Source organism: Cheilinus undulatus, linkage group 12 (genome assembly GCF_018320785.1).
Source record: "Cheilinus undulatus linkage group 12, ASM1832078v1, whole genome shotgun sequence".
Classification (NCBI taxonomy): domain Eukaryota; kingdom Metazoa; phylum Chordata; class Actinopteri; order Labriformes; family Labridae; genus Cheilinus; species Cheilinus undulatus.
Genome location: NC_054876.1, coordinates 30694829 through 30722136, shown reverse-complemented (window position 1 = coordinate 30722136; position 27308 = coordinate 30694829). Strand labels below are relative to the sequence as shown.

General features: G+C 38.8%; 1 protein-coding gene across 1 annotated transcript in view; it reads left to right on the top strand.

The window, feature by feature from the left end:
• Positions 1–1154: 1154 nt before the first annotated feature.
• LOC121518830 (short transient receptor potential channel 4-like) overlaps positions 1155–27308 on the top strand; it is a 46959-nt gene continuing 20805 nt past the window's right edge. Inside the window, exons 1-6 of the mRNA XM_041801470.1 lie at positions 1155–1960; positions 9247–9476; positions 11178–11396; positions 21126–21266; positions 23768–23944; positions 24623–24823. Of these exons, the coding sequence (XP_041657404.1) occupies positions 9318–9476; positions 11178–11396; positions 21126–21266; positions 23768–23944; positions 24623–24823 (897 nt within the window). The 5' untranslated portion in view covers positions 1155–1960; positions 9247–9317. The remainder of the gene's footprint in view (positions 1961–9246; positions 9477–11177; positions 11397–21125; positions 21267–23767; positions 23945–24622; positions 24824–27308) is intronic.

Genomic DNA, 27308 nt, shown 5'->3' with positions numbered 1-27308 from the left:
ATGTTTAATCAGATTTTATTTCTAAGGTTTAGCGTGTATTATTTATTAAAAAAAGAGACTCCTCCACCCTTTATGTAGCTACTTTAGCTACACATCTCAATTATGGCTAAGTTAGCTTTGGCAATGTAGGCTTAAGCAAACACAGCTAAAGCTAAGTTAACTAGAAGATATCATGGATATGTAGCTTACTGCTTTGAAAGCTAGCTTCAGCTTCGTTAGCTACGTAGCTCTATTAGTTGTAATGGTTTTAAGGTGAACAGGCTTTTTTCCTGGAAGCAGACAGTTTACTTGGCTTTATTAAACATTTTATTATTAGATTTTGCTAGCCAGGTTTGTGACCCTAATCTTAAAATTATGTTTAATCCGATTTTATTTTTAAAGTTTTAGCGTGTATTTTCTCTCAGAAAGTAGACTCCTCCACCCAGACCCACAAGAAAATAAACTGATGCCTTTGCTGCATGTCAGAATTCACCAACTGAGTCAGGTGAGGCTAATTGAGGAGCCTGACATGTTTGAATGAGGAAACTGAACACAGTTTGGTCTACAGACCTTTGAACAAACCTTCCAGTTAATTTGTGATTATGTGACTTAATATGTGCAAATCTGATTTTGACAGTCAGAGCAGACAGAACCCCAGACATCTTTGAAAGTCCCTCAGTGGGAGGCCCAGACCTCAGCTTTGGAGCCAGTGATGTGAGCCATCCTTTGCTATTTTAATCCAATGATTTAAAGTAATTGTATTCTGAATTAGCCATCATGCACGATTACCACTTGTGGCAATCTGCGCCTGAACCAGTGTGTGTGTGTTCCATGTGAAATATAGACAAAAATGCTTTCTTCAGACTATAAATCTACTTTACAGAGGAAAAGGATTTACACACATCATCCTTCACTGCTATCTATTCCCTATGAGCATTCACCATCCCAGATTTTGGGCTGATGAATGAAGAGCTGCAGAATATTAGACCTGTTGATTTAAAAGGGATTTTAAAAATATTTATTGGAGCATGCCTTAGTTTCCAGTCTTATGCTGCATCAGTAAACATATTTTTCCCCATTCTTTCACGTATTTGTTTGTGTTGTGTTTTAAGTGTTGTTTTTGTTTGTTTCCAGAAAAACTGATCCTGAGGCTCACACTTTAACTAGACAACCGGGTTGCTGTTTCTGTATCCGAGGCGAATTAAGCGCAATGGGAAACTGAAATTATGTAATTCAAAGCGTGATTTCCATGCCTTTGAACGGGAAGCTTCCTGACTGAGAAGCTTGTTTGGATTGGGGTTTTTCTCTCTTGCAGTGCCAGAGTGTTCAATGCGTCTCCAAGTGCGCACGACCAGTCTGCAGCAGCAGCGCGCCGCAGACCGCCTGCCAGGCATCTGGCTGCTCTGCGTTTATTCCTGGAGGCGCCGCTTTTTTTTGCACAATCACCCCCAACAGGTGGATAAGTGAAGAGGGAGAGAACATCGGCGAAAAAAAAAAAAACAAACCCCAACAACAAGCCTGGAGGCAAACTGGACGCGTTGCTTGAACCAGCTGTAATTCTCCAAGGAAACTTCCTCCTCGGTTATTTTCGTCTTCAGGATTTGAAGCGCAGTGTGCGCCAGGGACTGTGTTTGCCTCCCAATTTAGACCAAATGGAAGTCGTGATCAAAACCGTACGAATCTGGATGTGCGCTCGGAGGACTGTTAAGTCTGCAGAAATGAGAGGGAAGAATGCAGACTAGGCTGGAAAGCGAGAAAAAGACGGACTGACATAGCGAGGAATCGGGCACATAAACAAGCAGGGTCTCCATGCAGACTCACTGCAGTTCCACATTTTGGAGGGATGCGAAATTCAAGTTCAGACGCTTCTCTTCTTTTTGAAGAACATGTGCTTTATTAGTCCTCATGTGTCCTCAGGATATCTTCCCAAAGAGGGAAACTAATCTCCAGGAGCGACGTTCCAATGCCCAACATCCTAAAGGTTAGTTTTTGCTCAGATTTATGACTCGAAAATTATTCTTGTTTTCTACTTAAATCTAGGATTAACATTCTGATATTTTAAGATCTAACTCAGTTTGTAAGTGGAGGATCCCAACGGGGAGTCCTCTCTCATTTTCACAACCATTTATATGCAGTTCCCTGGAACATTTCCGATACACAAACACAGAAATAAACCCGTCAAAATCTCACCTGTGAGGGTTTACAGGCGCCATTTAAAACAAATGCCACATGCAGACCTGTTGTCATTAATTAGTTAGTGCTGACATTCTTATGATTGTGTAGATGTCACTGTAAACACATGGCAGGATGCTCTGCTGAGCAGCACATCAGAGCTTGCCTGTGTTTTCTAATCAATGAAACTCAGAATAGAAGGTACAACATATCTCCCACCAGAGCACTGTGGGTCTGAACTTTAGAGTACTAACAGCTCATATTTTATCCCCGTGGACTCCAGCGGACTGTGATTACTTTAAAAAGACTTCTGTGGAAGACAGTGTTTGTAAATAGATGAATGTCAGTGCTCCATCCACAAGCCAGGATCCATCCAAAGCAAAGCATAGAGAGAAACACACTACTTTCTACTTCAGTGATAAGTCTTACTATCCTTTATCGTTAAAGATACAGAATATGTATTGATGGGAAGTTGCCGAGTTGTGAAAGATCTGTTTCTTCAATCTAACACTGAAATATGGGGTATGGCTATTAAGTAATGAGACAGCACTTACCAGGATAAAACCCATGGCCACTCATAAGGGGGGATAAAGGGGATTTTTTTCTTCTCACTGAGGGCAACAAAATCATTATAAAGTTAATCTGTGATTGCCATATTTTGTATTTAACCCAAATAATGTTATTCTGTTGTATAATATAGCCTCTCTCTTACATAAACTCCTTTTCTTAAAACAAAATTACCTTTTTTGGTAATGTTACCAACATGTCGTTAACATTAGCACTACCCGAGAAATCCCGGGTTCAAATTCCAGACGAGCCCCCATTTGCCACAACCTGGCTTGTGGTAAATGACATAAACAAGAGGAGTAGGGATGGCAAAAAAGTTTCAAATAAGTGACGTCTTAAGTTTACTGCTAGCTACTGATTGAAGTGCACGTATTTTTTGCTAAGGTGTTGGAAAATTATTAATTTAAAAGTTGAGCAACACATTAATTGGAGATTTTTGGTTAAATTGAACGAAACAGCAGCTAAATCTTTTTCAACATTAACTGAGCTGTATGGGGAACACTGCACGTCTGATGCACGTGTGTTTGAATGGCACAAAAGATTTTGTGAAGGCAGAGAGGATGTCCAAGAAGCGGGGTGCCCATGCACATCAAAAATTTCTGAAAACATTCAACAGATTGAACAAATCGTGTGTGCCAAAGTTGTCCTTAAAGTTCTGACTCCTGATCAAAAGGAAAAATTCAGGCAAACTTATGGAAGTTTTTGGAGCAAAATTAAATTTTTTTGGTAATGTTATCAATGTATCTAACGTTAACATTAGCATTACATTATAGAAATCCTGGGTTCAAATTCCAGACGAGCCCCCATTTGCCACTACCTGGCTCGCAGTAAATGACATGAACAAGAGGAGTAGGGATGGAAAAGTGAAACTTTATTCCAATAAAGGCAAATGATTAAATGTGCAACAAAATAAACAAATAAAGGCAAAATCAAAAGTGAGAGAGTGAAATTAAGCTGAAGCCAGCTTTTATAGACCGTGTGGAGCGATTGGACCCAGGTGCTCCACAACAGGAAGTGTCACAGAACCTCAGATAGAAGGACACCCGTGATCCGCACAAACATACAATACAAGGGCTGTCACAGTGTGAGTGGGCTCACTAATGTAAACCATTAGGAAAGTCAAGTCAGACTTCAGTGCTAAGCTGATGTGCACAAGCGTCAGGATGCAAGAGAATAAAGTCGAAGGAACTGAAACATCTTTAAGGAAAAATTAATTTGATAACTGCAAGAGGCAAAAAAAAAGCTTAGACTGGAGAAAAGTGGCGAGAAAAGTGGTGGCAAGTAATAATAGAGTGGCAAAAATGAGTTTATATGGGATAACAGCGGCAACATTGGGCTATGGTAAAATGCAGAAAAAACTGTGAAAATTGGTTAAAATGAGCAAAAACATCACAAATTTGCATCTTAAGTGGTGAAAAAGGGTTGAAGAGTAGCAGAATAGGTTAAAAGTGGCATAAATTAGTCAAAAGGTGCAAACATGAGTTAAAAGTTTGAAAAATATTGTAAATATGGGCAAGGACAGCATCAAATGACTCTTAAAGGGGCATAAAGTAGTAATTTGAACATCTGAACCCAATAACAGTTTGACACACTTTTCAGCCCCAGAATGAGGAAACTGTTAGCCGGGATGCTAGCACCAACGCTACTGATCCAAGACACATGCATCCATATCAATAAATCACAACTGGGGAGGGCCTAATCTCTGGGTTTATCAGGGGCCCAGATAATCCTGTGGGAAGGCCTGATAAAATCATGTGGTTTCCTAAGGTGGTGGGAAATGATTATTCTAAAAGTTGAGCAACACATTAATTGGACATTTTTGTTAAAATTGAACAAACAGCAGTTGAATCTTTAAGTTCATTAACTGAGGTGTATGGGGAACATGGCATGTCACATGCATGTGTGTTTGAATGGCACAAAAGAGTCTGTGAAGGCCGAGAGGATGTCCAAGAAGAGGGGTGCCCATGCACATCAAAAACTTCTGAAAACATTCAACAAATTAAACAAATGAAATGATCGATGACTCAGTGATAGCAGAAATGTTCTCCATCAATAAAGAGACAATTTGGCAAATTTTGCATGAAAATTTGAACATGAAAAAAGTGTGTGCCAAAGCTGTTCTAAAACTTCTGGCTCCTAATCGAAAGGAAAAATTTCAGGCAAATTTGTTGAGACATAAACTGAAAGAAGCCCAGTTTTTTAGGAGGAGTGATTACCCGCTTGAAACTTGGATCTTCCAGTACAATCCTGAGACAAAACAACAGTCAGTGCATTGGAAAACACCATTTTCACCAAGAATGAAGACAGCACAACAAAGCAAGTCCAAATCATGTCCTTGTTGACTGTTTCCTTTGACATTAGAGGTTTTTGGAGCAGTGGGTTCCAGAGGGGTCAATGGTGAATCAAGACTATTCCAAACAGGTTCTAGGAAAAACTGTGATAAGAAGTCTGAAGTAAGAGAGCAAAATTGTGGAAAAATTGGTTTCATTCTTTATCAAGACAGTGTCAGCTCACACTGTGCTCTTTGTAAAGCACTTTCTGACCCAAAAACAAATCACAGTGCTTGATCACCCTCTATTCACCTGATCTAGCACTGTGTGACTTTTTCCTTTTTCCCAAGATCAAATCTGTGCTCAAAGGAACAGTCTGTGTCAGAAGTTAAGAAAAGAAAGTTCCGAGACAACTGTCTGAAGAAGACTTACTGCACTGCTTTGATCAGAGGAAGACCTGAATGCAGCGGTGTGTTGATGCAGATGGTGTTCAATGAAACTGTATTAAAGTATTAGTTTAATTTTTTGATAGCCATACCACGTATGCTCCTCTTGTGGCACCATGATGTCCTGTTACACTGCTGTAGCACTCTCTCTGCATTGTGTCTGATTTCTACTCTGCAGCCTTAAGTTACTTTGCAGCAGTGGCTGCAGGGTCCCCATGTGGCACTTCAGAGGTATTTTGTTTCAAAGTAAAACTATTTAGCAAAAGGCCATAGCAATATCAAACTAGCGCTCAGGGTCTCAAATGAGGTGTGAAAATGTGCTGTAAGAGAAGCCCTGGAGTTGGAAAAGTTCTCCATAGAGCAAATCTTTCTTTTATGTTTTTTGAAGTTGTTTTCTTTCAAGGGGGGAAATGAGATGCCATTAGGGAGCAGCGAGTGGTGACTGGGCTGTAAGTGAATGTGACAGGTGACATAATGTATCTGAAATGTTGCTTAGGAACAGCGGCTGACAGCGTGGCTTAAATATTCTCCCACTTTGTGGTGTTAACTTGCAATTAGGCTGACACGAATTACTGCTGCTGCAGCACATCAGGGTGAGAGAACATTTGGGGTTGTTGGTTTAAAACCTAACATTACATTATTGATTGCCATGCAGTCACTGTGAGGTTACCAAGCAACCAGCAGCGACTGGAGGATGTCACTGCTCATTTGAAGAAGGGAAGCAAATGCGCTTTGAGAAATCTCAACTGGTCGTTTTAGTTTTTCCCCTTTTTGAACAAATAACACAAAAGATTTCAGTGATAAATACATGTTTATTAGTTTGTCTCAGAAGTGGAGATTGTTTCCTCTGGAAAGGTCAGCTGTCGCCTTCATAGAATTTTTATTAAATAATTATTTTCTCTGTTTCAGGTGCTAAATGAAACTTTCACCTGCTGGCTCTAGCTTTACTTTTATTGTGCAGAGTAGCATCCATCATTTAAATCCTAACAACAACCCAAATTTAAAATGTCGAGATTTTACACCAGTTTACATATTTAAGAAAAAGCAAAGGCAATTTTCTTTGTCTTATAGCAGTTCTGCAGCTGCGTGTCTGTTAATCCACTCATTAAAGGTCACATATTAGCAAAAATCACTTCTTCAGGCTTTTCTAACAAAAATATGTGCCCCTGGCCTGTCCACAAATCCCCTCAAGTACCAGAAAAATCTATTCCCTCCATCCCTCTCTTTCTCCACCTTTCAGAAGATGTGTACTGAAACAAGCTGTTCTCAGATTTTCCCCTCATGATGTCATGTGGGGAGTAATCACAGGTTTGGTTGGCCCTCCCTGCTTGGAAGAAAGTGCTGCCCTCCTCTCCTAATCCTCCTCTCAGCTCAGGAGAGCTACATCCATTAAGCCATATCCATTTCCTGAGAGGGGTGTAGTCATACTGCTCAGTAACATTAAAAGCCACAGACACAGAAACAGCTCATTTAGACATGCAAAAATCCAATACTGGAGTGTTTTTTAAGCAACAAACTTCACAGGCATGTTTTGGGGACCCCTGAGACCCATGTAAACTTGTCTTAAAAGTGTAAAATATGTCCCCTTTAATGAGTGAAAAGAGACACACAGTGGACCTAAAAGAGCGAGTAAAATCTTGAACTTTTATGATGTGTAGAGCAGTGGTTCTCATCTTGTGGGGTGGGACTCAAAAGTGGGCTGCAAAGTTGTTTCCAGTGGGTCCGAATGAGTGCTAGGAAACATATGTGTGGCAAAAAGTTTATGATGTATAAAGACCAAAAAGTTAACATACAGAACATACACTATATTGCCAAAAGTATTCACTCACCAATCCAAATGTTTGAAACCAGGTGTTCCAATCACTTTCATGTACACAGGTGTATAAAATCAAGCACCTAGGCATGCAGACTGTTTCTACAAACATTTGTGAAAGAATGGGTCGCTCTCAGGAGCTCTGTGAATTCCAGCGTGGTACTGTGATAGGATGCCACCTGTGCAACAAATCCAGTGGTGAAATATCCTTGCTCCTAAATATTCCACAGTCAACTGTCAGTGGTATTATAACAAAGTGGAAGTGATAGGGCTAAGAAAGCTGGTTTTCCTAGGATAATTAGGAAATTCCTTGACAAATTACCAAATTTCCATGCTGTCTTGGGAAAAATGGAATAAAATAAAACCTATGATGAGCTTTTTTCAAACGTATTTCTTTGTGCAATCTCTTATGCACCATTTATGGTCCAAACTACAACATTTTTCATTTAATAAATATAAGTGGTTGAACCACTAGTTTAGGGGATAACATTTCTGCCTCCAAAGATGTGTTAAACTGGTATTGTAAACTACATTTAAGGTCAAAGAAATATTGCACCGTCTGCGATTTGAAAATTGTGGGACATGTTATGATTGAATCTAAATATCAATGAATTGCCCAGCCCTAATAATAAGAATCATCGCTTTTTGTTAAAGGAGCTGGGGCACACATCTTGTATGCTTAAAATCCCAGTCAGAGCTTTGCCATCTCTCTCTCTATTTTCTAAATGTTTTGAAATTATTATCATTTAAAAAATTATCCCTCTTTTAATATGTGTCGTTAAAAATATCAGTGATTCAAGTGGTCATCTCTTCAAACTGACAAATCTGAAATTCTGTATAAGAATCACATCCCTGATGCATTCATACAGTGAAGAGCATGCTTTAAACACAGCTGTTAAAGACACACTTTTATCTGTGTGTGGTTATTAGTACAACCAAGAGAGCAACAGGTAGGCCTACCAGAAACGGACACTTCAGAAAATATAACAACTACCATTAGTGGATAGTCACTATAGTTAGTCATGGGGAGGACATATTATTCTACATCCCTTATATCACTGGAAATTCCCCCATAATCAAATCTACAGAACAGCTGCCAGGATAAACAGAACAAAGTTCAAAGAGATCCTTGTCCATAAAAAGTAAAATGGCTTCAATTATGTCATAGGAACACCTGGTTTTGTTAAGTTAAATAATTAATCATTAGAGAGTATTTGTTGCTCTCACTGCTTGCAGGTTTGATTGTAACATGATATCAGGGACGTCTCCTTGTAGGGAGAGTGTTACTCTGCAGTGTCGCTGCGTTTCTGTGAAGTCTTGTCTCTGTGAAGCATCGTGCCCAAAAGTTCTAGAAGCATCTGCTGTCAGCCATGTAGAAAACATGGCAATGACATTATCTCAGACTTAGAGGAGTTAAAGGTTTACACATCTTTGACTGAGAGAGCAACCATGCTAAAAGGCCTTAGGGGAAATATACTATAGTGTCTGTTTGTAAGGCTGATTTTTGTGTCGTACAATAGAGCATTTCAGATATTAGTTTGGTTATTTAAGATGTTGAAATCAAAGTCTGTTTGACAAATGTTTGGCAGTTAGAAATTGAACGAAATACCTCCAGCTCACCAAGATTTATTCATTAATTTGGAATGTTTTGCAAGGAAAGATCACGAGAGGCTTCTCAGTGAAAGAAGAGCCAAATAAATGTGTCAATGACACTTCTGGAAAGTAAACATGAAGTCAGTAGACTTAAAATCAGTTTATTAATGCAGAATCTCTTCACTGCTGTTGAAGCATTTTGAAACAGTCGGATATGAATCAGCTTTAAGACATGAGAATATTTTTCAATGGGCAGCTATTATTGATCTGCTTCATTCTGTCTTCTTCTGCAGTCCTCTCACCTCTGACTCTATGTCCTTGTCCTTCTTCTCTCAGCTTTTCTTACTTGTGAAATCCAGTGCCAAGCATCTTCCTCCTATAACACCTTTGTCCCTGTCCCTTCCAGTGTGAGCCCCCCCAGCCTGGCAGCAGCTGTAGCCGTGTTAGCAGAGTGCTGGTAAGCTGAAGCTTGGGGAAATGTCTCAACTGTACTATCGGCGGACTGACAGCTCCTCTTACCGGGACCGCATCCCGCTGAGGATTGTGCGGGCCGAGTCAGAGCTGTCGCCCTTGGAGAAAACTTACCTAGGAGCTGTGGAGAAGGGGGACTATGCTAGTGTCAAGCAGGCTCTGGAGGTGAGTATTTAGATAAATGCACTGAAGAAGAATGCATCGATATGTACATGGATGACTGAATACAGTGACTTAAAGTATGGATGAATGGATGGATATTAAACTCCAGTCTAATTGGATTAATGAAAAAAGGATCAGAAGATTTATGAGTAACATCTGCAGCTGTGATTATAGTCTCCTTGTTTCCAAATAACATCTGCAGCCTTTATTTACCCTGACAAGTGTCAGACCTTGAGTAGACAGAAAAATTGCTACAGACCAGCTGGTTGGTAGACTCACAGTGCCTGGGATCCAATGCATGAGGGCTTGCACAAGTATAGAGTTTACCACATAGCATTGCAAAAACAGCAGAGTGCAGGAAGACAAGAAAGCAAGCAAGTTAATTAAGCCCTGCTTTGCTATCCTTCCCAATTTTGATCACTGTCTCTATACTAAAATGTTGCTGCTGGACAAACATGTCTGCAAGATTACCCTTAAAGATTACGAGTAAATTATCTCCTGCTATTCATGCAGTTCAGTAAGCATTGGCTGTGACCAGGAAAACAGTCCTTGTGGAAAGGGAAAAAAAAGTTGGAGTAAAATCCCCTGTAGAACAAACCCATCAGCAGTCATCTAACAGTGTTGTAGCTTTGAATGATGTTTTGTAACAGCTATCTGCATGCAAGGACAGGTAATGTCTGCTCCAAATCATCTCTAAACTCCACAAAAAGCTGAAAAAAGTTACCCAAGTTTGCCAAATGTTGGTTGATGATACTTAATGAGTAAAACCACAATATACTGCAGCGTTTAGCTTTATTTAGATCACTTACTGTATAGTAACATGGACAAAGCATCTTGTTGTCCTTTTGTTGTACATAAGTGAAGTCAGATACCCCCTTGAGAGGCACTGACATGTTACTCTGGTGACGTAACCTGAAGCTTAGACATGCACTGAAGGTACCTGGCTGGTGGAACCGCAGGATTGTCCAAACTGACAACGCTGGCAGTAGGGTGTTTCTTGTTTTTTGTTTTCTTTGTTTTTTATTATGATATTAATGATTAATGCTGCTCTCAATTTTAACAGGCTCCAACAGAGAGTATGGGCTGGACCAGCCCTCTTTGTAAAGTGTCCTGAGATAACTTTGGTTATTATTTGGTGATGTATAAACAATTGATTGATTAATTGCCTCCGTTTGTTTGTTTGTTTGTTAGTTTGTTAGCAACATAACTCAGAAAGTCATGGACAGTTTTTGATGACATTTTCAGGAAATGTCAGAAATAGCATAAGGAAGAACTGATTAGATTTTGGGAGTGATCCGGATCCGGAATTTTTAAAAGGATTCTTTACTATTGGGATATAGGGCTAATTGCGGAGGTCTGTGCTCTCTGAGTGCTTTTCTAGTTGGTTATTTTCAGAGCTCAAAGCATATGAACTCACACACAGTCATGAAGACATTGTGAAGATGGCATGCAGTGACTGGCCAGCATCACACTTTTAGTGCTGCCAGTCTGTTGGCAGGAGAAGGATTTTGTTGTGTAGTCTGGCATGATGCCATTTGAAAAGACAAAAAGAAAAAAGAAAACACATAGCTTGATCTAAACTGGCTGTGAATCATGCGTTTTGTTGTCTTTTTTCCCTTCTCATCGATGATGTTCTTTTAAATCAAGCGCTGCTGCCACGCTTGGGACAAACCCTACATTTCAATCAAATTTCTATTTTGTCAGGAGGCAGAGATCTACTTCAAGATCAACATCAACTGCATCGACCCCCTCGGCCGCACAGCTCTGCTGATTGCAATCGAGAATGAGAACTTGGAAATCATCGAACTATTACTGAGCTTCAACGTCTACGTCGGTGATGCCCTGCTCCACGCAATCCGTAAAGAGGTGGTGGGAGCCGTGGAGCTGCTGCTAAATCACAAGAAGCCCAGTGGAGGCATGCAGGTGAGGAGGAGTGGGGATGGAAGATTAGTGTGCTCTACTGAGTTTTGATAGTGGCAGTACAAACATAGGGAGCTTTTTACCACAGTATCAGAAGAAAATAGAATCCATGATGTTTGCTTTCCATACAGACTAAGTGCATTCCTTTTTTCCTTTTTTGGGTTTGAATACTTAAAGGAACAACTTTTGTATTTTTTTAATTTAATAAAGTTCACTATATTTAATAGAGTAGTGAGTTAAAGAGACCTTTTTATCTTTTTTTTTTGTAAATACGGGCCATACATAATTTTTTAAAATGTGCCATAGACTGTAGAATGAATGGACACATCAAGAGCTCAGGAGAAGGAGAGCCAGATGATTCAGAGCCCCCCCTGCTGACAGGCTGCAGTATATATCTTAAACCAGGGACGTCCAAACTATAGCCTGGGGGCCAAATGCGGCCCATGATCCACTTTTGATCGGCCCGCAGCAACTTAAAAAAAATATAGTGAAATATGGCCTACATTAATACATGAAGCATTTGCTTGACTCTATTGTACTTCTTTATTTAAGCACCAGGCGGTGCTACCGTGCTAATTTTGTAAACAAGCATTTTGACATGAAGGTTTTTTCCATGTTTTTTTAATTTGTGACTAAACTAAGATGACACTGTGACTGGTAAAAACATATTGGCAACCAAGTAATAACTACATCTCAATTTATAACGCCCTAATTGATCACCGTGGAAAATGGCAGCACCAACAGCATTCTAGGTGCATAACCAGTGGTAGCCAGGGCCAACCAGGGCCTCCTGAAATCTGATTGGCCTCCCCAAAGTCGTTGAATTGATTGGCTATTTGTCGACCACTAACTAGCCATGTGAGGACTCAAAATCACTAAGAAATTCTTAACCTATATTAGATTGGTTTTACTAACTTTAATACCCTCAAGGTTTGGTATACCAAACCGGCCCCACCATTCTCATATATTTCAGTATGAAGCCCTCAGTGGAGAAAAGTTTGGACACCCCTGTCTTAAACCCTCCTCTTCCATGTTAACAATGGGATATGGTTTAGATTTTAAATTACAATACTCACGAAATGAATATTTGTTAAAACATGGTTTTTATCATCAAAGTTAATTCTTTATCATGTGTTTAAATTTCCATGTGTTCCCTTATCTAAAGACTTTAAATGACTTATTTTATGAGATGATGATGATAGACAAATGCAGCTCACTGCATTGCATTCTCAACCGGATAAGCAGAGTAGAGGAAAAGCAGGGAAAAACATTTCTAAAACTAACACAATAGTCTTTCAACTTTCTGTAAGTGGACTATCAGGCCTGAGTGCTGTTTGTAGCAGAATTGTGGCCACTACTCCCATCTTTACCACTTCCCCTACTGCACATGTTCTGGCTCCGGATAGCATCCCAATCATGTTTCAGTACCTATAGGGCACTGTAACTAATTTGTATTAACTACAAACATTACTACGTAAGCCAATGTAGCTAGTAAGCTTTAGCAACATGGACTTTACTAAACGTAGCTACAGCTAATGTAGTTACACAAACTGAATCAATAACAAAGCTACCTAGAGTAAGTTATCTTCGTAGCTCCATTATTGTAGCTATTTGTCGCTTTAGCTGTTGCCACATTTGCTACTTTGCTTCTTTATCTCTGTAGCTTACACAGCTAACTGAGCTACATTTCCTACATTTTCATGTTTTCATTGCTTTTTTCCTGTAATCCAAGGGTGTTAAACTCAATCACAGCAGGGGCCAGATTCTAGATTCAGGTCTAACCTGAAGGTCTAACAGGGTCACCTTTTTAAACCAGAAACTGTCAACCTCATTTTACCAGTAATAAAATATGAAGAAAAAAAAATTAGCACTGATGATAAATGATCTTGACATTTAAAAAATTCTAAAGATAAGTTTGAAGGCTCACAATCTGAGATGAGTAAATTTATTAGTTCAAAAAGGTCAAAACATGGAATTGAAAATGAAAAATAATGTTTTTAAGGCAAATATATTAGAAAGAAAGTCAAAATCACAAGTTAAAAGGTCAAAATATGTAATAAAATTTGTAATCATGAAATGAAAAGTCAAAATGTGATTCAAAATTTTAAATTGTGAGTCTAAATGTCAAACTATGGGATTATTAGGTCTAAGTTTGGAGTTGAAAATATGAGACAAAATAATTAAGTTAAAAAGGTCAAAATATGAATTAAAATTTAGAATTATGAATCTTAAAGCTCAAAATATAATATGAGAAGTTAAAATTATGAGTTGAAATGCTCAGCGTATGAAATTAAAAGTCAAAATCCTAACTTTGAGTCCTAATTGTGAGATGTAAAGTTGAAAATAGAAGATTAAAACAAAATAGATTTCATTTTTAATTCCTGACTTCTTATCTAAATATATTTATACCTTTTTTTCAGATTTTATGATTTAACAAGGATATCTTAAATCATCAAGGATAAGTTTAAATTTTTATACATGAGGAATTCTGCAGACCTCATACTGATGTGCCAGTTATAACAGAAATATGAGATAATCTTGCAGGCCGCATTTAACTGTTCCAAGGGCCAGATTCGGCCCCTGGGCCTATTCCTCTATAGATGAACGACTTTTGAGTATGACCACTGCTGTGCATCAGCCTAGTCTGCAGTATGTAGGGATGCATTTTCCTCTTGTTGTCAACAAAATGTGCATTGATTGTCATGTAGGACTCCTTAGCTAGTGAAGTTGCTGCAGACCAGAGGGCATGAGTCACCTTTTCTCTCACGGCAGCGTGAAGAGCTTGGTTTTGTACTTTTGTCCTGTAGCCCGCTGACTTCTTCTAGTCTAAGCCTTCTTTTTTTAACTAATTGACTTCTGCTCACATTACACTCATATGTTGTAAGTCCTCTATAAGGTGTAGTGAAGTACTTGTGTGGGTTGTCAGGGAAATCTCTTAAGGGTAGTGCATTTTTTAAATTGAGGTATTGATTTTAGGGCCAGCGTACTGTGTGCTGATTACACAAGTCAGGACTATGAAGCCTTGTCAGTATTTTTTTCCAGCCTCTGGGAGACTTGCTATCTTATTCATATACAGTTTATATGTTTACTTTATGCAACCTACAGCGCATGCATTGTTATCCCTGAATCCCTGCTGTGTTTTGATCCCCATGAGTGCTGATCAATACAGCCAAGCTGTGTCTAAAACATGATATACAGCAGAGTAGCCCACATGCCAAATTACAGGAGAGATTTGGGATCTAACTAAGTGCCACAATGCAGTGTCAGCTGTTTAAATACTGTTATTCAATGTGTAGCTTCAAAGCTACGCCTGGAGGCTTTTATTCCATCTAAAATAATTGACCATGTATTGTTGGCAACTACAAAAGCTGACACTTCAAAAAGCTGTCTTCATAAGCCTTCCCCCTGTGTTATGGAAAAGAAATAGGTCTAACAGAGAGAGGTTTACTGAGTAAGCTCTTTGAGGTAAACATGGAGACAGTTTGTCTGAAATTAGAGTGTGTTTGATGTTTGTTAATCTAGGAGATTCAGATTGGGTTGAGATCTCCAAATTATGGTTGTTAAACAAACTTCTTTTAGGACGTAAGAACTTCCTGTTTAGAGGCGTAGTCACTGTAATAAAAACAAATACTGCTAAATTATGGTCAGACTGGCGTCTTCACTGATTCTTATCTACCCAGTGAACACTTTACTTCGCTTGCTATATGACAGCACTGACTGGAACATACACTTAAATTCATCATTTCTTTTTCTGTCTCTCAGGAGCTGGTATTCATAGTTTTTGCATGACATCACACTCTTATACCTGCCCACATGGCAAGCAAAGAAAGGCTTCCTACTGCTGCACACTATGGGAACACTGCCAGTCTCAAAGACGTCTTTTAACAAATCATTAATGATTATATTTTACACAAAAGACAGTTGCTCAATAAGACGGACTAACTGATGGTTGTACTTGTACAGAATCCTATATGAGAAAGGAAACATGTAGAGGAGGGATTGTGGATAAATGCTGAAATGTGCTTCACTACAACATTGGGCAACAACTAAGAGGACTTCTCTTAATACTACTATTGGGATTTATAATGCTAGGTTTTGGTTATTAAAAAATATTAGAATGATTAAATAAATACTTCAAATTATTAATCCAAATGAACAGTTAACTTGGCACCATCATGAAGACAGAGAACGACAACCAAAAAAAATCAGTCTTAGAATTAAGTGCCTTGATTTTGACCGACAGTCACACTGATGTTTTGTGTAAGTGAAGGCACTGTACTGGGCATAAATGAGCACAGCAAAGTAAATCAACAACACATAAGCAAAGACTAGAAAAGCACTCGGAGAGCGCAGACTTCCACCATTAGCCCTATCTCCCAATAGTAAAGAATCCTTTAAAAAATTCCTGGATCCAGACAGTGATCTGGATCACTCCCAAAATCTAACCAGTTCTTCCTTATGCCATTTCTGACATTTCCTGAAAATTTTATCAAAATCTTTCCATAACTTTTTGAGTTATGTTGCTAACAAACAAACAAACAAACCCTGCTGATCACATAACCTCCTTGGCGGAGGTAAAAATAAGACACCAAACACATCTTTCAATAAATGCACATGAAACACTACTTACAGCTAGTTCTGAACAGATCAAAGCCTCTTACTTGTGATGTTGTATGATTAGATCCAGGAGTGAGCAAAGGTTAGTCTGGTAATGTTCCTTCCACGGATCCAGCAAGTGAAAAGTCTTGTGGTGTAAAGAATCAGATTTAGGATAAACACCGTGCTCGTATCATCCCTCTGTGGCTGGAATAGTGTTGTGTGTGTGTATACTGGTGGGCTTTCTGCAACATTTTTCCGGATTTGAGAATCATTGCATTAGATAATGATGTGAAACTCAGACTGTATAAAAAAACACAGTGACCACACAGTGTCTGGTGCCACTGATGTGTTATAACAGATAACACATTATTATTATTATACAAACTAATATTCTTGGATATCAGTTATTAATCAGCTACAGCTGAGGGAATTCAATATGTGTAAGTTAATACTCTATCGATTAATTAATTTGAAGATTTATGGTCAATTATTTACCAAGAGAGTTTACAATCTCACACTGCAACAGACGTCAACATCACAAGTTTTATCTGACGATGATGACATAGAGGTCCATTTATAACTGTAAAGTAATACTTTTTCTCTGTTCCTATTCATTCCTGACCCCCAGTGGACATTCAGGATCACATGATTGCAAACAATCCATGCACATCACATCTGTTTTATGAGACAGTAATTTTGTGCCAAATTATTCCCTCATTTACATGCATGCAAATGGGACATGTGCACCCAGGGCGATGTTTGCTTGGCTGATTGGCTGATGGTGGATTTGAAACTGATCTAATTTGTCTTTTTGAGGTTAATGTTTTAGGTCTGCAGCTGCCACTAATATTAGTACAGGATTCCTTCACATTGTTAGTAATGTGTTCTTGGTGATATAACCTTAAGTAAAGGAAAATTGTATTAATTGCATGATGTACTTAATAGTCCTAAACGCACTAACGCACACAATTCCCAGTCTGGGCAACATTTGGTGTATGCCTTCCCCTGCTCTCTCTCAATGTTTCTTGTACTGTTGGCTGTCCTCTCTCAATAAAGGTAAAAACAATCTTAGAAATTCACCTGCTATAGTCTAACAACATTAAGAACTGGTGAGAAGTGCTTTGAAAGGTTGTGGGCACTGCAAGTGCAAAATACATCAGCTGTGGACACAGGCCCAGAATGACCCAGCCACATCAAAAATACATTAAGCTGTCTGTCTTTGTGTAGGCTTTGATCATGGCAGCTCCACGTGGGAGGATTCTCCACTTAATGTAAATTACCTTAAGTTAACTCTGGTACAATGCATCACATATTTATATTCAATCTTGTGCATGGTCCTTTTACAAATAAAATAAAATGGAAATAACAAAATTGATTCAATGTAAACATCTCCATCTTTTGCTTCTGTTTTTCTTAATATAAGGGGGGTCTGTCTGTCTGTAGTCAGATGATATAAATATGAAGAGATGAAAATCTAACACACCCATTTTGCAGTCCCTGCTTTCCCCACTCTGAGTCCGTTAGTACATATCAACTTAATTAAGTATTATCCAGCTGTCCAATTGGCTAAAAAAAATCAATTCAAGATAAAAAAGGAGTTAATAAATTTGAATGTAAGAATAAAGTGGGTAAAGATAGTGCAGAAGAGAAAATGACAGATGCATAGATAGAGCAGACAGAAGGCTGGAGCCATTTATTCCCTCAGCTGTGACACCTATCAGCCTCTACATTTCCTCTGTGTCTTTAGGCCTCTGAGCCAACATGCTTCTTTACCTCATATGACTGTGTTATGAAAACAGATCACTCCAGCACTTCCAAATTCCCCCAAGAGAGACTCATTGATTATATCAAAAGGCTGTGTGGGAAAAAGAACATCCTTTCTGTAGCCCGTCTCTTCTCCGATTTATTAATAAGGAGCTTTATTTTGATGGTTTCTGGGAACTGTTTGCATTTGTCTTTCTATTTTGCAGCCTGTCTGAATGATGTGTTTGTAATAATCTCGGAGCGCTGTGGCTTATTTGTTTTCCTGCTGAGAATCACATCTGATATCAGGGTTTTAAACAGCTTCATGTATTATCCTCTCAGTGCAGATATGCCTCTGTCTGTCGGAGGCACAAACACTGGAGCTGATGGTGTTTCTTAATTAAAAGGACCTTCAGGCGTTTCTTTTTTGTTTCTCTTTTGTATTTTTATCTCTATCTTTTCATAATCCAATTTTGTCATTGTTTTGGGACTCAGTTCAACCTGCATGCTTGCGTATTTGCGCATAAAGACAGCAGCCTAAAGGAATCCTGCTCTCCTCTAAATTTAACACGGGCTATGATACAAAGTGAGCATGACCACAGAGGACTAGGCTTATTTTCCACAGTGTCACTCACAAACAAAGCTGCCCAGTGTGCATTTAATACCAGCTTTTTAAATTTTAACATTGTCTGTGATGATGTGGAATCCCAGCTGAAAAACAGCAGGAGGGCTTGAGACGAGTATCAAAAGCCAGAGCACGCTGTGATAATGTTTCATTTTTAATAGGGTAGCTGTTGGTCTGTAACTGACTTCTATTTTGGTAACAGATTGGTATTACACGAACAAGTGGGCTATCATTTGGATCATTTTTTCTCACTATTATCATAACTTCACATCTACCTGTCTGCACTCATCCTGCTCCGTGCTTGGGCAGAGGCTGAGCTTGTTTGATGTGGATTATTTGATGTCCCTCCTCCTCCTCCCACACAGAGAACAGAGAAGAGCTTATTAAACCAGCCTCCTCTGTAAAATACGACAAAGCTCAGACATGACTCCGCGCCACTTTTTTAGAGTTTCTGCTGCTCCCTGACCGCTCTGAGAGTAAACTACACGGGTAATAACAGGATAAAATAAGTCCACAGCTGATGAAATGTTTATTAAAAAAATAAAAGCATCACATTTTCCCCAGAGAACAGTTATTTAACAGAGTTTAACTGATACTATTTATGTTTTCACTAATAATGGACTTAAGGCAGGGGTGTCCAAACTATGGCCCGGGGGCCAACTGCCCCCAGTGGTCCATTTTTTGTCCCACTTCAAATTTTACAAAATAAAATGAAATATGGCCCATATTAGAACATGAGGCTTTTCTTAACAGTATTACATTTCTTAGTCTGGACACTAGGGGTGCAAATGTGTTAACTCTGTAAACAAACATTTTTGACAGAGAACTTCATTAATGTGCCTTTTCATGAGTAAATTATTGTGTAAATGGTAAACATACTGACAACTGAAATAACATTATTTTGATTTCAATTAATAAAAACAAATCTAGCACAAGCAAATAGCAGGTAACAGCCTTCCAACCACCACTGTTGGGTGCTGCATCTGCCAGAACGGAAGTGACAAAGTACGATGCTTTACAATTTCTTTTTTTTTTTTCCTTAAATGTAGTTTGGCAGTTACATTCATGAAATAACCACATTGCCAACAAGTCAGACGAAGCAACATTTCATAAGTAAAACAGAAAAAAGGGTCAGACATCAAGTCCGGGAATAATAAAGATCCATTTTGGAAGCAGTCATGCTAACAGTGGCTCTCTTAAGCTCCATTAGCTTGAGCTAAAGTAAACACAGCTAAGCTAGCGACATAGTTAATGTAACGTTGTAAGATAGAAGCCAATGTAGCTTCAATAGCTTTAGCTAAAGCTAATAAAGCTACAAGGAAGCCACCATTTGTGTAACTTCTTCTAAAACAGGTCTAGCTTTAGCATACGCAGCATAATCTAACATAGCTTTGTTTGCTTTCTTACTTTCTTTCTTTCTTTATTAGGATCCCATTAGCATTAGCAAAATTGGCTATTCCTCCTGGGGTCCAACACACATAAAGCCATACATACCAACACACAATACAAAATTAATAAACAAACAAGTAATGTTTTAGCTTTAGCTACATGAGTTATGTAGCGACATTACCTATATAGCTAACATAGCTTTGTTAGCTTTAGATTCAGCTACATAGCTATGTTACCTATGTAGCTGATGGGATTAATAAAGCTTAGTTAGCTTTTGATATTATCTACATTACAAAGGTAGCTAATGTGGCTTTGTTAGCTTTAGCCTAGCTACATTAGAGTGTATTCATAGAGGACAAGCTCTATCCTGTAAGCAGACTGTTTACTTGGCTTTGTTAATTGTTCTGTAATCAGGTTTTACAGTTCATGTTTTTGACTCCTAACTTTTGGTAGCCTAACCCTTACCCTACCTGACTATTTACTGCTCCATACCGCATCATAGGTAAGGGGGAGCTGAAATTTATGATTATAGGTCAGACTGCATCTGATGAAGTTTAGAATGTGGTTTTACAAATTATTTCTCCTGTCTTGTTCATCGTGACAGTAAACGAGACAGGTGCAACTCAACAAGCTCATGTAAGTGTTGTTCCTCTATTAGACCACTATGTAGTTCTCATATTATCAAAAGTGGCCTTCCATCTTTTTCCCTGTTTGCTCTAAGTTTCTAAACCGCTCATAACATGCTGAGATGTTTTCCAACTTCTCTCTTATCCAGAATCAGATAACAGGCCTTCAATTAAAAGGAGCTAAAAGGGGCGGCTTACTCCTCTGGAGCCTGCAGCCGTGTATTTCCACTGAATGGACGGGGACTAGCATAAGGGCTTAGCTGGAGTGGATGATAAGAGCGCTAGGTGGAATGAGATTCATTCTGAGCGTAATGACTCCCTCTGACACGTGTGCAATACTGATTTTCTTTTTTTTTAACCAGACTGCTGCCTGACCTTGTACAGCAGGTTTGATATGTATGGCACGGTGTCTCAAACTTTGACCGAGGGCAGAATTCCTCACTGGTGTTTGAAAAGTTTTCTCTGCAGCTGTCAACAGATATAACGCTTGATTTGTTGTTCCTGCTTTTTCAATTTTACTGAGTATAAAGAACTGGACTCAGAGGTCAAACTATTTTTCTAGCTTTGTGTTTAATCAAACCAATAACTTCTTTTGAGCTCTGAGCCTGCCTGTTAAACCTGACAGAACAAGACCATGAGGCCTTATGATTGGTGATCGATCACATAAAGCCAAGGCCAAATGTGCAGCTTTAAGAGTCTCTTAAATAAAGTATGTGTGTTTCAAGTGTTTTCTCTCCTTTCCTCTCTAAGGTTCCTCCTATCTTACTGGATAAGCAGTTTTCTGACTTCACCCCTGACATCACTCCCATCATCCTCGCTGCTCACACCAACAACTATGAAATTATCAAGCTCCTGGTGCAGAAAGGCGTGTCAATGCCGCAGCCACATGAGGTTGGTTCACCTTTCTTATTTCATTTGTGCTGTGAATTGTGTGCTCAATTTTATCAGCTAAATGAAACTCAATTTCTCCTAAATGCCAAAGAAGCAGAGACTTAAGTGCTACTTTAAGTTTTTTGACTGCAGCAGTAGCAGTTAGGAAGTGATAAGTAAATATTACATGTAGATGATACAAATGCCATCTAGATGGTGCACTTTAGCACCAGTCTCTTAGCTTATTTAGATATGGAGGCCACAGTTAATTTAGTTCTTATTTTTTTTAAGTGTTTGTGACCAAACCAAGTGTTTTCCTTAGTTTGGAAGTACACTGGACTTCCTTGAATTGAACTCTTTAAATTAAACTTGCATCTTGAAATACAGTACAACACGTAGTAATTATGTGTCATTCATGAACATGCTGGTCCTAAGATCTGATTCCGATGTGACAGCATTTAGTACACGCATGCACACTATGTATTTACATTACATACAATCAGAATGAGCTTTCCCCCTTTGTAAAGCAGGTGAATTTGCCAGATTCCATGTTCGTCATCAGGCAGATCCATCTTGCAGGGGTCCAGTCTCAAACAATTGTGCCAGGTCTGGGAGCAGACCTGACCTAATGTGCATGCCTGCCTAATTTTGTCTTGCTGCTCTGATTGCCCTTTTATGGATGTTAAGTACAAAATATTCAACCAATCACCTTCAGAGAATTTTCTGAAAAGTCCTTCCTTTCCTAAACACTGTGGTTTTCCATATGAATGTGAAAAATATCCACACTCTTAATACTCAGCTAAACAAAATGATCCAGATCTACAACGTGGGACAGGCTTCCCTTCACTATATCTAGCCTGGGCCATCTATTTTTTTTTTGGGGGGGGGGCATTTTTAAAACATGTTTGAACCTGAGTGAAACATAAACAAACTGAAGGAAGTTCTGTCCTATCCATGTGATCACAAAGCTGAAAATTATAAATCCAGAGTTTACCTTTGCTCTTGTTTTTTAGAGTGATTACTGTCACATCTGCTGTATTGTGTTAAATGTTGTACCATTTTGGTGATTCTTCAAAACACAGCGACTGTTCTAGCACAAAATTTGGCAAACACAGTAATGTGCATAAATTTTAGGCATGTAGGGCGCCAAGGATTCATCACAGGAACTGATGTGCCACAACCTGCGGGTGGAGGGGGTGGGAGGGGCAGAGTCAAGCTCAACACATCAACACACATGCTGCTCAGCAGCCAAGGTCAAGGTTGATGGTATCTATATAGTCCATGCCTTTTCACCCCTGGTAAAGGTTGGGAAATAAAGCGATTAAAATCGATGAATCAATTAAGATTTTAAAAATTTAAAATTTAGATTTTCTGTTAAACTTTACCAAAAGTAAAAGTTATTTCAAGAAGCTTTAACTTTACGTTAATTATTGCACCCTGTAAACAAAATGATACATTTTTTCTTACATATTGCTTGTGTGTAACCACAGTGTTCTCAAACAAAGAAAAACATCCTGCTCAGGTTTTATAATCAAATTGACTCTAAATTATTTTAGTAGAATTTGAAATCAAAAGTAGTTTTGGTCTGCTTTCCAACATTTTTTATCTGACACTGACTCTGTGGTGGATAAAAACTTTCACAGCCTGAATGTTAATGTAAAACACCTCCATAGTGCACTTTTAAAAACAAGTTTACAGCTCCCACTTTGACCTTTAAAGGAATATTCAGTTCAATTTTGTTACATAGCCTTGATAAAAAATAAAAAGAAACCGGTTCGAGTAGTTTCTTTTCCATTTGGAAACAAAAAAATTTGGTGTGAAAAAACGTCCAGCCATAATCAGCTGACATCCTGATCCTATTTATCGCCTCCCAGCTCCCACAGCCAATCACACGTCTTTCTCTCAAAACAGCAGTGTATTTATACATGATATACTTCTCACTAATACCTGTTTGCATTAATGCTGCTGGCAAAGCTTAACCTCCTCCACTCCAGCCTCCTCCTTTATAGCATAAGACTTGTTGCACCCTCATATTCAGATTCATGCTACTATAGATTAATTGCCTTTGAATTAATTTTATTGTATTTAGTATACACTGTTATTAATGTATCTATTCATATTGGGTTTATAACCTATGCGCTCCCTGGAAAATCACAGCATGCTGCTTGACTAACTGTATATCAATTTTGCAATTAAAAGGTTGAATGTATGACAAAACTTTCCCTGACTGAAATGCTATTAATTGTGTGTTTACATCAGTTATATTTGCAGGAAATGCTTTTAAGGTTATAATAAGTTGGAAAAACAAATGGTAAGGGTTTAATTCTTAGCTACAAATTAAAGTATCTTATAAAATGTTTAAATCCTCACATACTTTTTGAAGTCAAAAACTCAATTATTGATTTTTCAACGTTTGAGGCACACATCTTTGCACAGTGCTACATAGCTGACATTGAATACAGTGTTTCTGTTGCAGGATGCAGACTCATTGATATTGTATCATCCTATGTTTGATGCTGCAGGTGCGCTGTAACTGCGTGGAGTGTGTGTCCAGTTCAGACGTGGACAGCTTGAGACACTCTCGTTCACGCCTCAACATCTACAAAGCGCTGTCAAGTCCCTCGCTAATCGCACTCTCCAGCGAGGACCCGTTCCTCACGGCGTTCAGGCTCAGCTGGGAGCTGCAAGAGCTCAGCAAGGTGAGGAGAGAGAGAGAGAGAGAGACAGTGACCAGTGGAGTGGAAACATCATTTCATAGGATTTTTTTTTACAAAAATGAAATGTTGGCGTCATGTTGCATAAATTAACCTTTATATGCACTTTCATGGTACCATCATGTTACATTGGATAGCCTGTCAATTTGTTAGCCAAGTGTAAAAATAATTGGTCTTGGTAAATGCCACTAGCTATGAAAATTCACAGCAGTAGCTATGAGAACAGAATCCATGTCTGCTATGGTTTGTGATATTTTATATATTTTAAGTGAAAAGCAGAGCCTAAATGAGGTACGTCAGATTTTCTAAACTGGGATTAAAATATTTCAGAGCTCATGCCCTGATGTTACTTTGCATACGTCTCTGTGCTTTTGATGTTCACTGACACTAAATTAATGAACTTTTCCAGCATGTCTATCATATCTTATCATGGGTATACTACTTTTTTAGATTAAATAACCTTACATTAAACTGACTGCATTAGAAAACTTTCCTTATAGAGATGGTGCCAATAAAAGTTAACACATTTAAAACAACTTTATGGAAAACACCCAGAGGCGAGGTTTGCTCTAGAACCACCACTTTGCCGTAACGCTTTTGTATCTTGGCTGCGATGCTCTTGTAAATCTCCTGATATTAAGCTGTGTTTGTGTGCTTTCTTAGGTGGAGAATGAGTTTAAATCAGAGTATGAGGAGCTGTCTCAGCAGTGCAAACAGTTTGCCAAGGACCTCCTGGATCAGACGAGAAGCTCCAGAGAGCTGGAGATGATCCTGAACTACAGAGACGACATCAACTTATTAGAGGAGGAGGGCAACAACGACCTGGCAAGACTGAAACTGGCCATCAAGTACCACCAGAAAGAGGTAAACAGGATATATTCTATAAACTGAAGCAGAAGTGACTGGATGTGAGATAGAGCTGTAGTTTGATTTCTGTGATACTCAGCATGTAAATGTATCAGAATAAGACACAGCAGGATTTGAAGCATAAACCCAGATAGAGACAGAAAGACAATGTTTTGGCCTTTTGAATTGTCAGAAATCACATGTTCTCTCCTTTATTTTCCTGCTTTCATCTCCCTTTTCCTTTTTTGCAGTGCTGCATTGTGTTTAAAACTGTAAGATTTCAATTCCATATGCCCCCAGGCAACATTCACTGTGTATTATCTTGTGTGAAAGATTCAAATCCTTGACTTTATGCTGCACCAAGCCACCGTCTTCTCACAAGTGTCGCTGCCAGCAGGAATGAGCAGGTGTAATGATGTAAGATTAGCCTCAGGTTCTTTTCTGATGGCTCCAGATGCTCGTTTGGGCACGGTTTTATCTGTTTTCACTTCGGGGATCTTACACAGATGATGGATAGGCGAGCTTGAATTCTATATAAGCCTTGCAGCTGCAGCTTGATTCCATAGGAAATGTCACTGTGGCTCTAGCTGTTGTGATGTTTACCTCCTGGCAGAGACAACAACCTGTTGCTGCAAATGCTACTCTCTAACACAGAGGATAATTTTCTATATATAAAGTAAAACATGTATGTTGTTAAGAAATACAATTGGTAATGATAAAGCGTTGATCAGTTTTCGGGCCTGGTCTCAGTTTCCTGCAGCCAAGGCATTAATTTGGCTGTTTATTCAGCCACTATAGAGGACATGATTTGCATTTTAAGTACACCGCAGGATAATAAGACAGAAAAGCTTATTACTCCACGGTTTACGGTTAAATGACTTCATGCTTTCATTGGTGTTGCGCCTTTCTCCAGGGATTCTGGTTGACAGTTATTTATTAGTTACTTAGAATGATGATTCTGAATTTGGTAATATTAAATGTCTTACTGTCATTGATTTAGGGAAACTTATTAAGGGATCTGCTAAAGCTTCCAGGCATTATAGGCTCCTTTGGGTCTGATAGGATGAAAGACAGACATGTATCCTCATTCAACAATAGTTTCTTAAGTTTTTAAAAAAAATACATTCTTATGAAAATTTGAAATATTCCTGGCATTTTCTTGAACTGCTGAATTGTTCTCACCTGTGTTCTTTAATAACTGAAGGCCATGTCCACGTAAGCTGGGAGCTCTTTTATGTTTTTCCTAATGTACATAGAGAAATGCTCCTTTTATGCCCATATAAGGGCATGAGGCTGCAGGGCTGTGGCACACACAAACACAGAAGTTGAGACAAGAGTGAAAAAGAGACACAAAAGGGACCAATGTTAAAATATTCCAACAATTATTTTCTTAACACCATGCGTGACATACTGAAGTCATTGGAAAGTGGATATAATGCTGCTCAAAATCATAGTTTAATCTGTGGGAAAATATATTGAATACTTGAATTAAAAGAAAATATAGGCTATGTCTCACAGTATTATTTAGTGAAAACAGATTCCTACAAAGTAATGTCAGTTAAATAAAAATATGTAAGGTAAAAAAGTGACTGCATGAATATACAACCCCTTTAAAGGGGCTCAGTTGGTGCTCACGGTCTTATAATTAGTGAAAGGGGGATCACCTGAGTGTATTTAATGTGCCTAAAGTGACTGTATTATAAAGACACCTGTGTCTGGAAGGTCCAGTCCCTAGTTAACCAGTATTCCTGGCTACCATTATACCATGAAGACAAAAGAACACTCCAAGCAACTCAAAGAAAATGTTAGTATAAACCAGGGGATGGATACAAAAAAAATTACCAGGCACTGAACATCCCCTTGAGTTAATCCATAGCCAAGAAATCGAAGGAATATTCCACATGTGTAAATCTGCCGAGATCTGGCTGGCATCAAAATTAAGTGACTATGTAAGAAGGAGACTAGTGAGAGAGGCCACCAAGACAACTATGACTACTCTGAAGGAGTTACAAGCTTCAGCTGCCGAGATGGGAGAGACTCTGCATACAACAACTGTTGTCTGGGTTCTTCCCAAATCAAAGCTTTATGAGAGAGTGGCAAAGAGAAAGCCACTGTTGAAGGAAACTCATTAAATCTGGACTAGAGTTCACCAAAAGGCATGTGGGAGACTCCATGGTCAAGTGGAAGAAAGTTCGTTGGTCTGATGAGACCAAAATGGTGATTTTTGGCCATCAGACAAGACACGATGTTTGGCGGATACCAAACACTCCACATCACCACAAACACACCATCCACTGTGTTCTGTAAAGCTTGTAAAGGTAGAGGGTAAAATGACTGACACAAAATATAGGACAATCCTGGAGGACAATCTTATTCAGTCTGCAAGAGAACTGCAGCTTGGGAGAAGGTTTATGTCCAGCAAGACTAATGACCTGAAGTAAACAGTGAAAGCCCCACAGACATGGTTTAAAGACAACAAAGTGAATGTTCTGGAGTGGCTCAG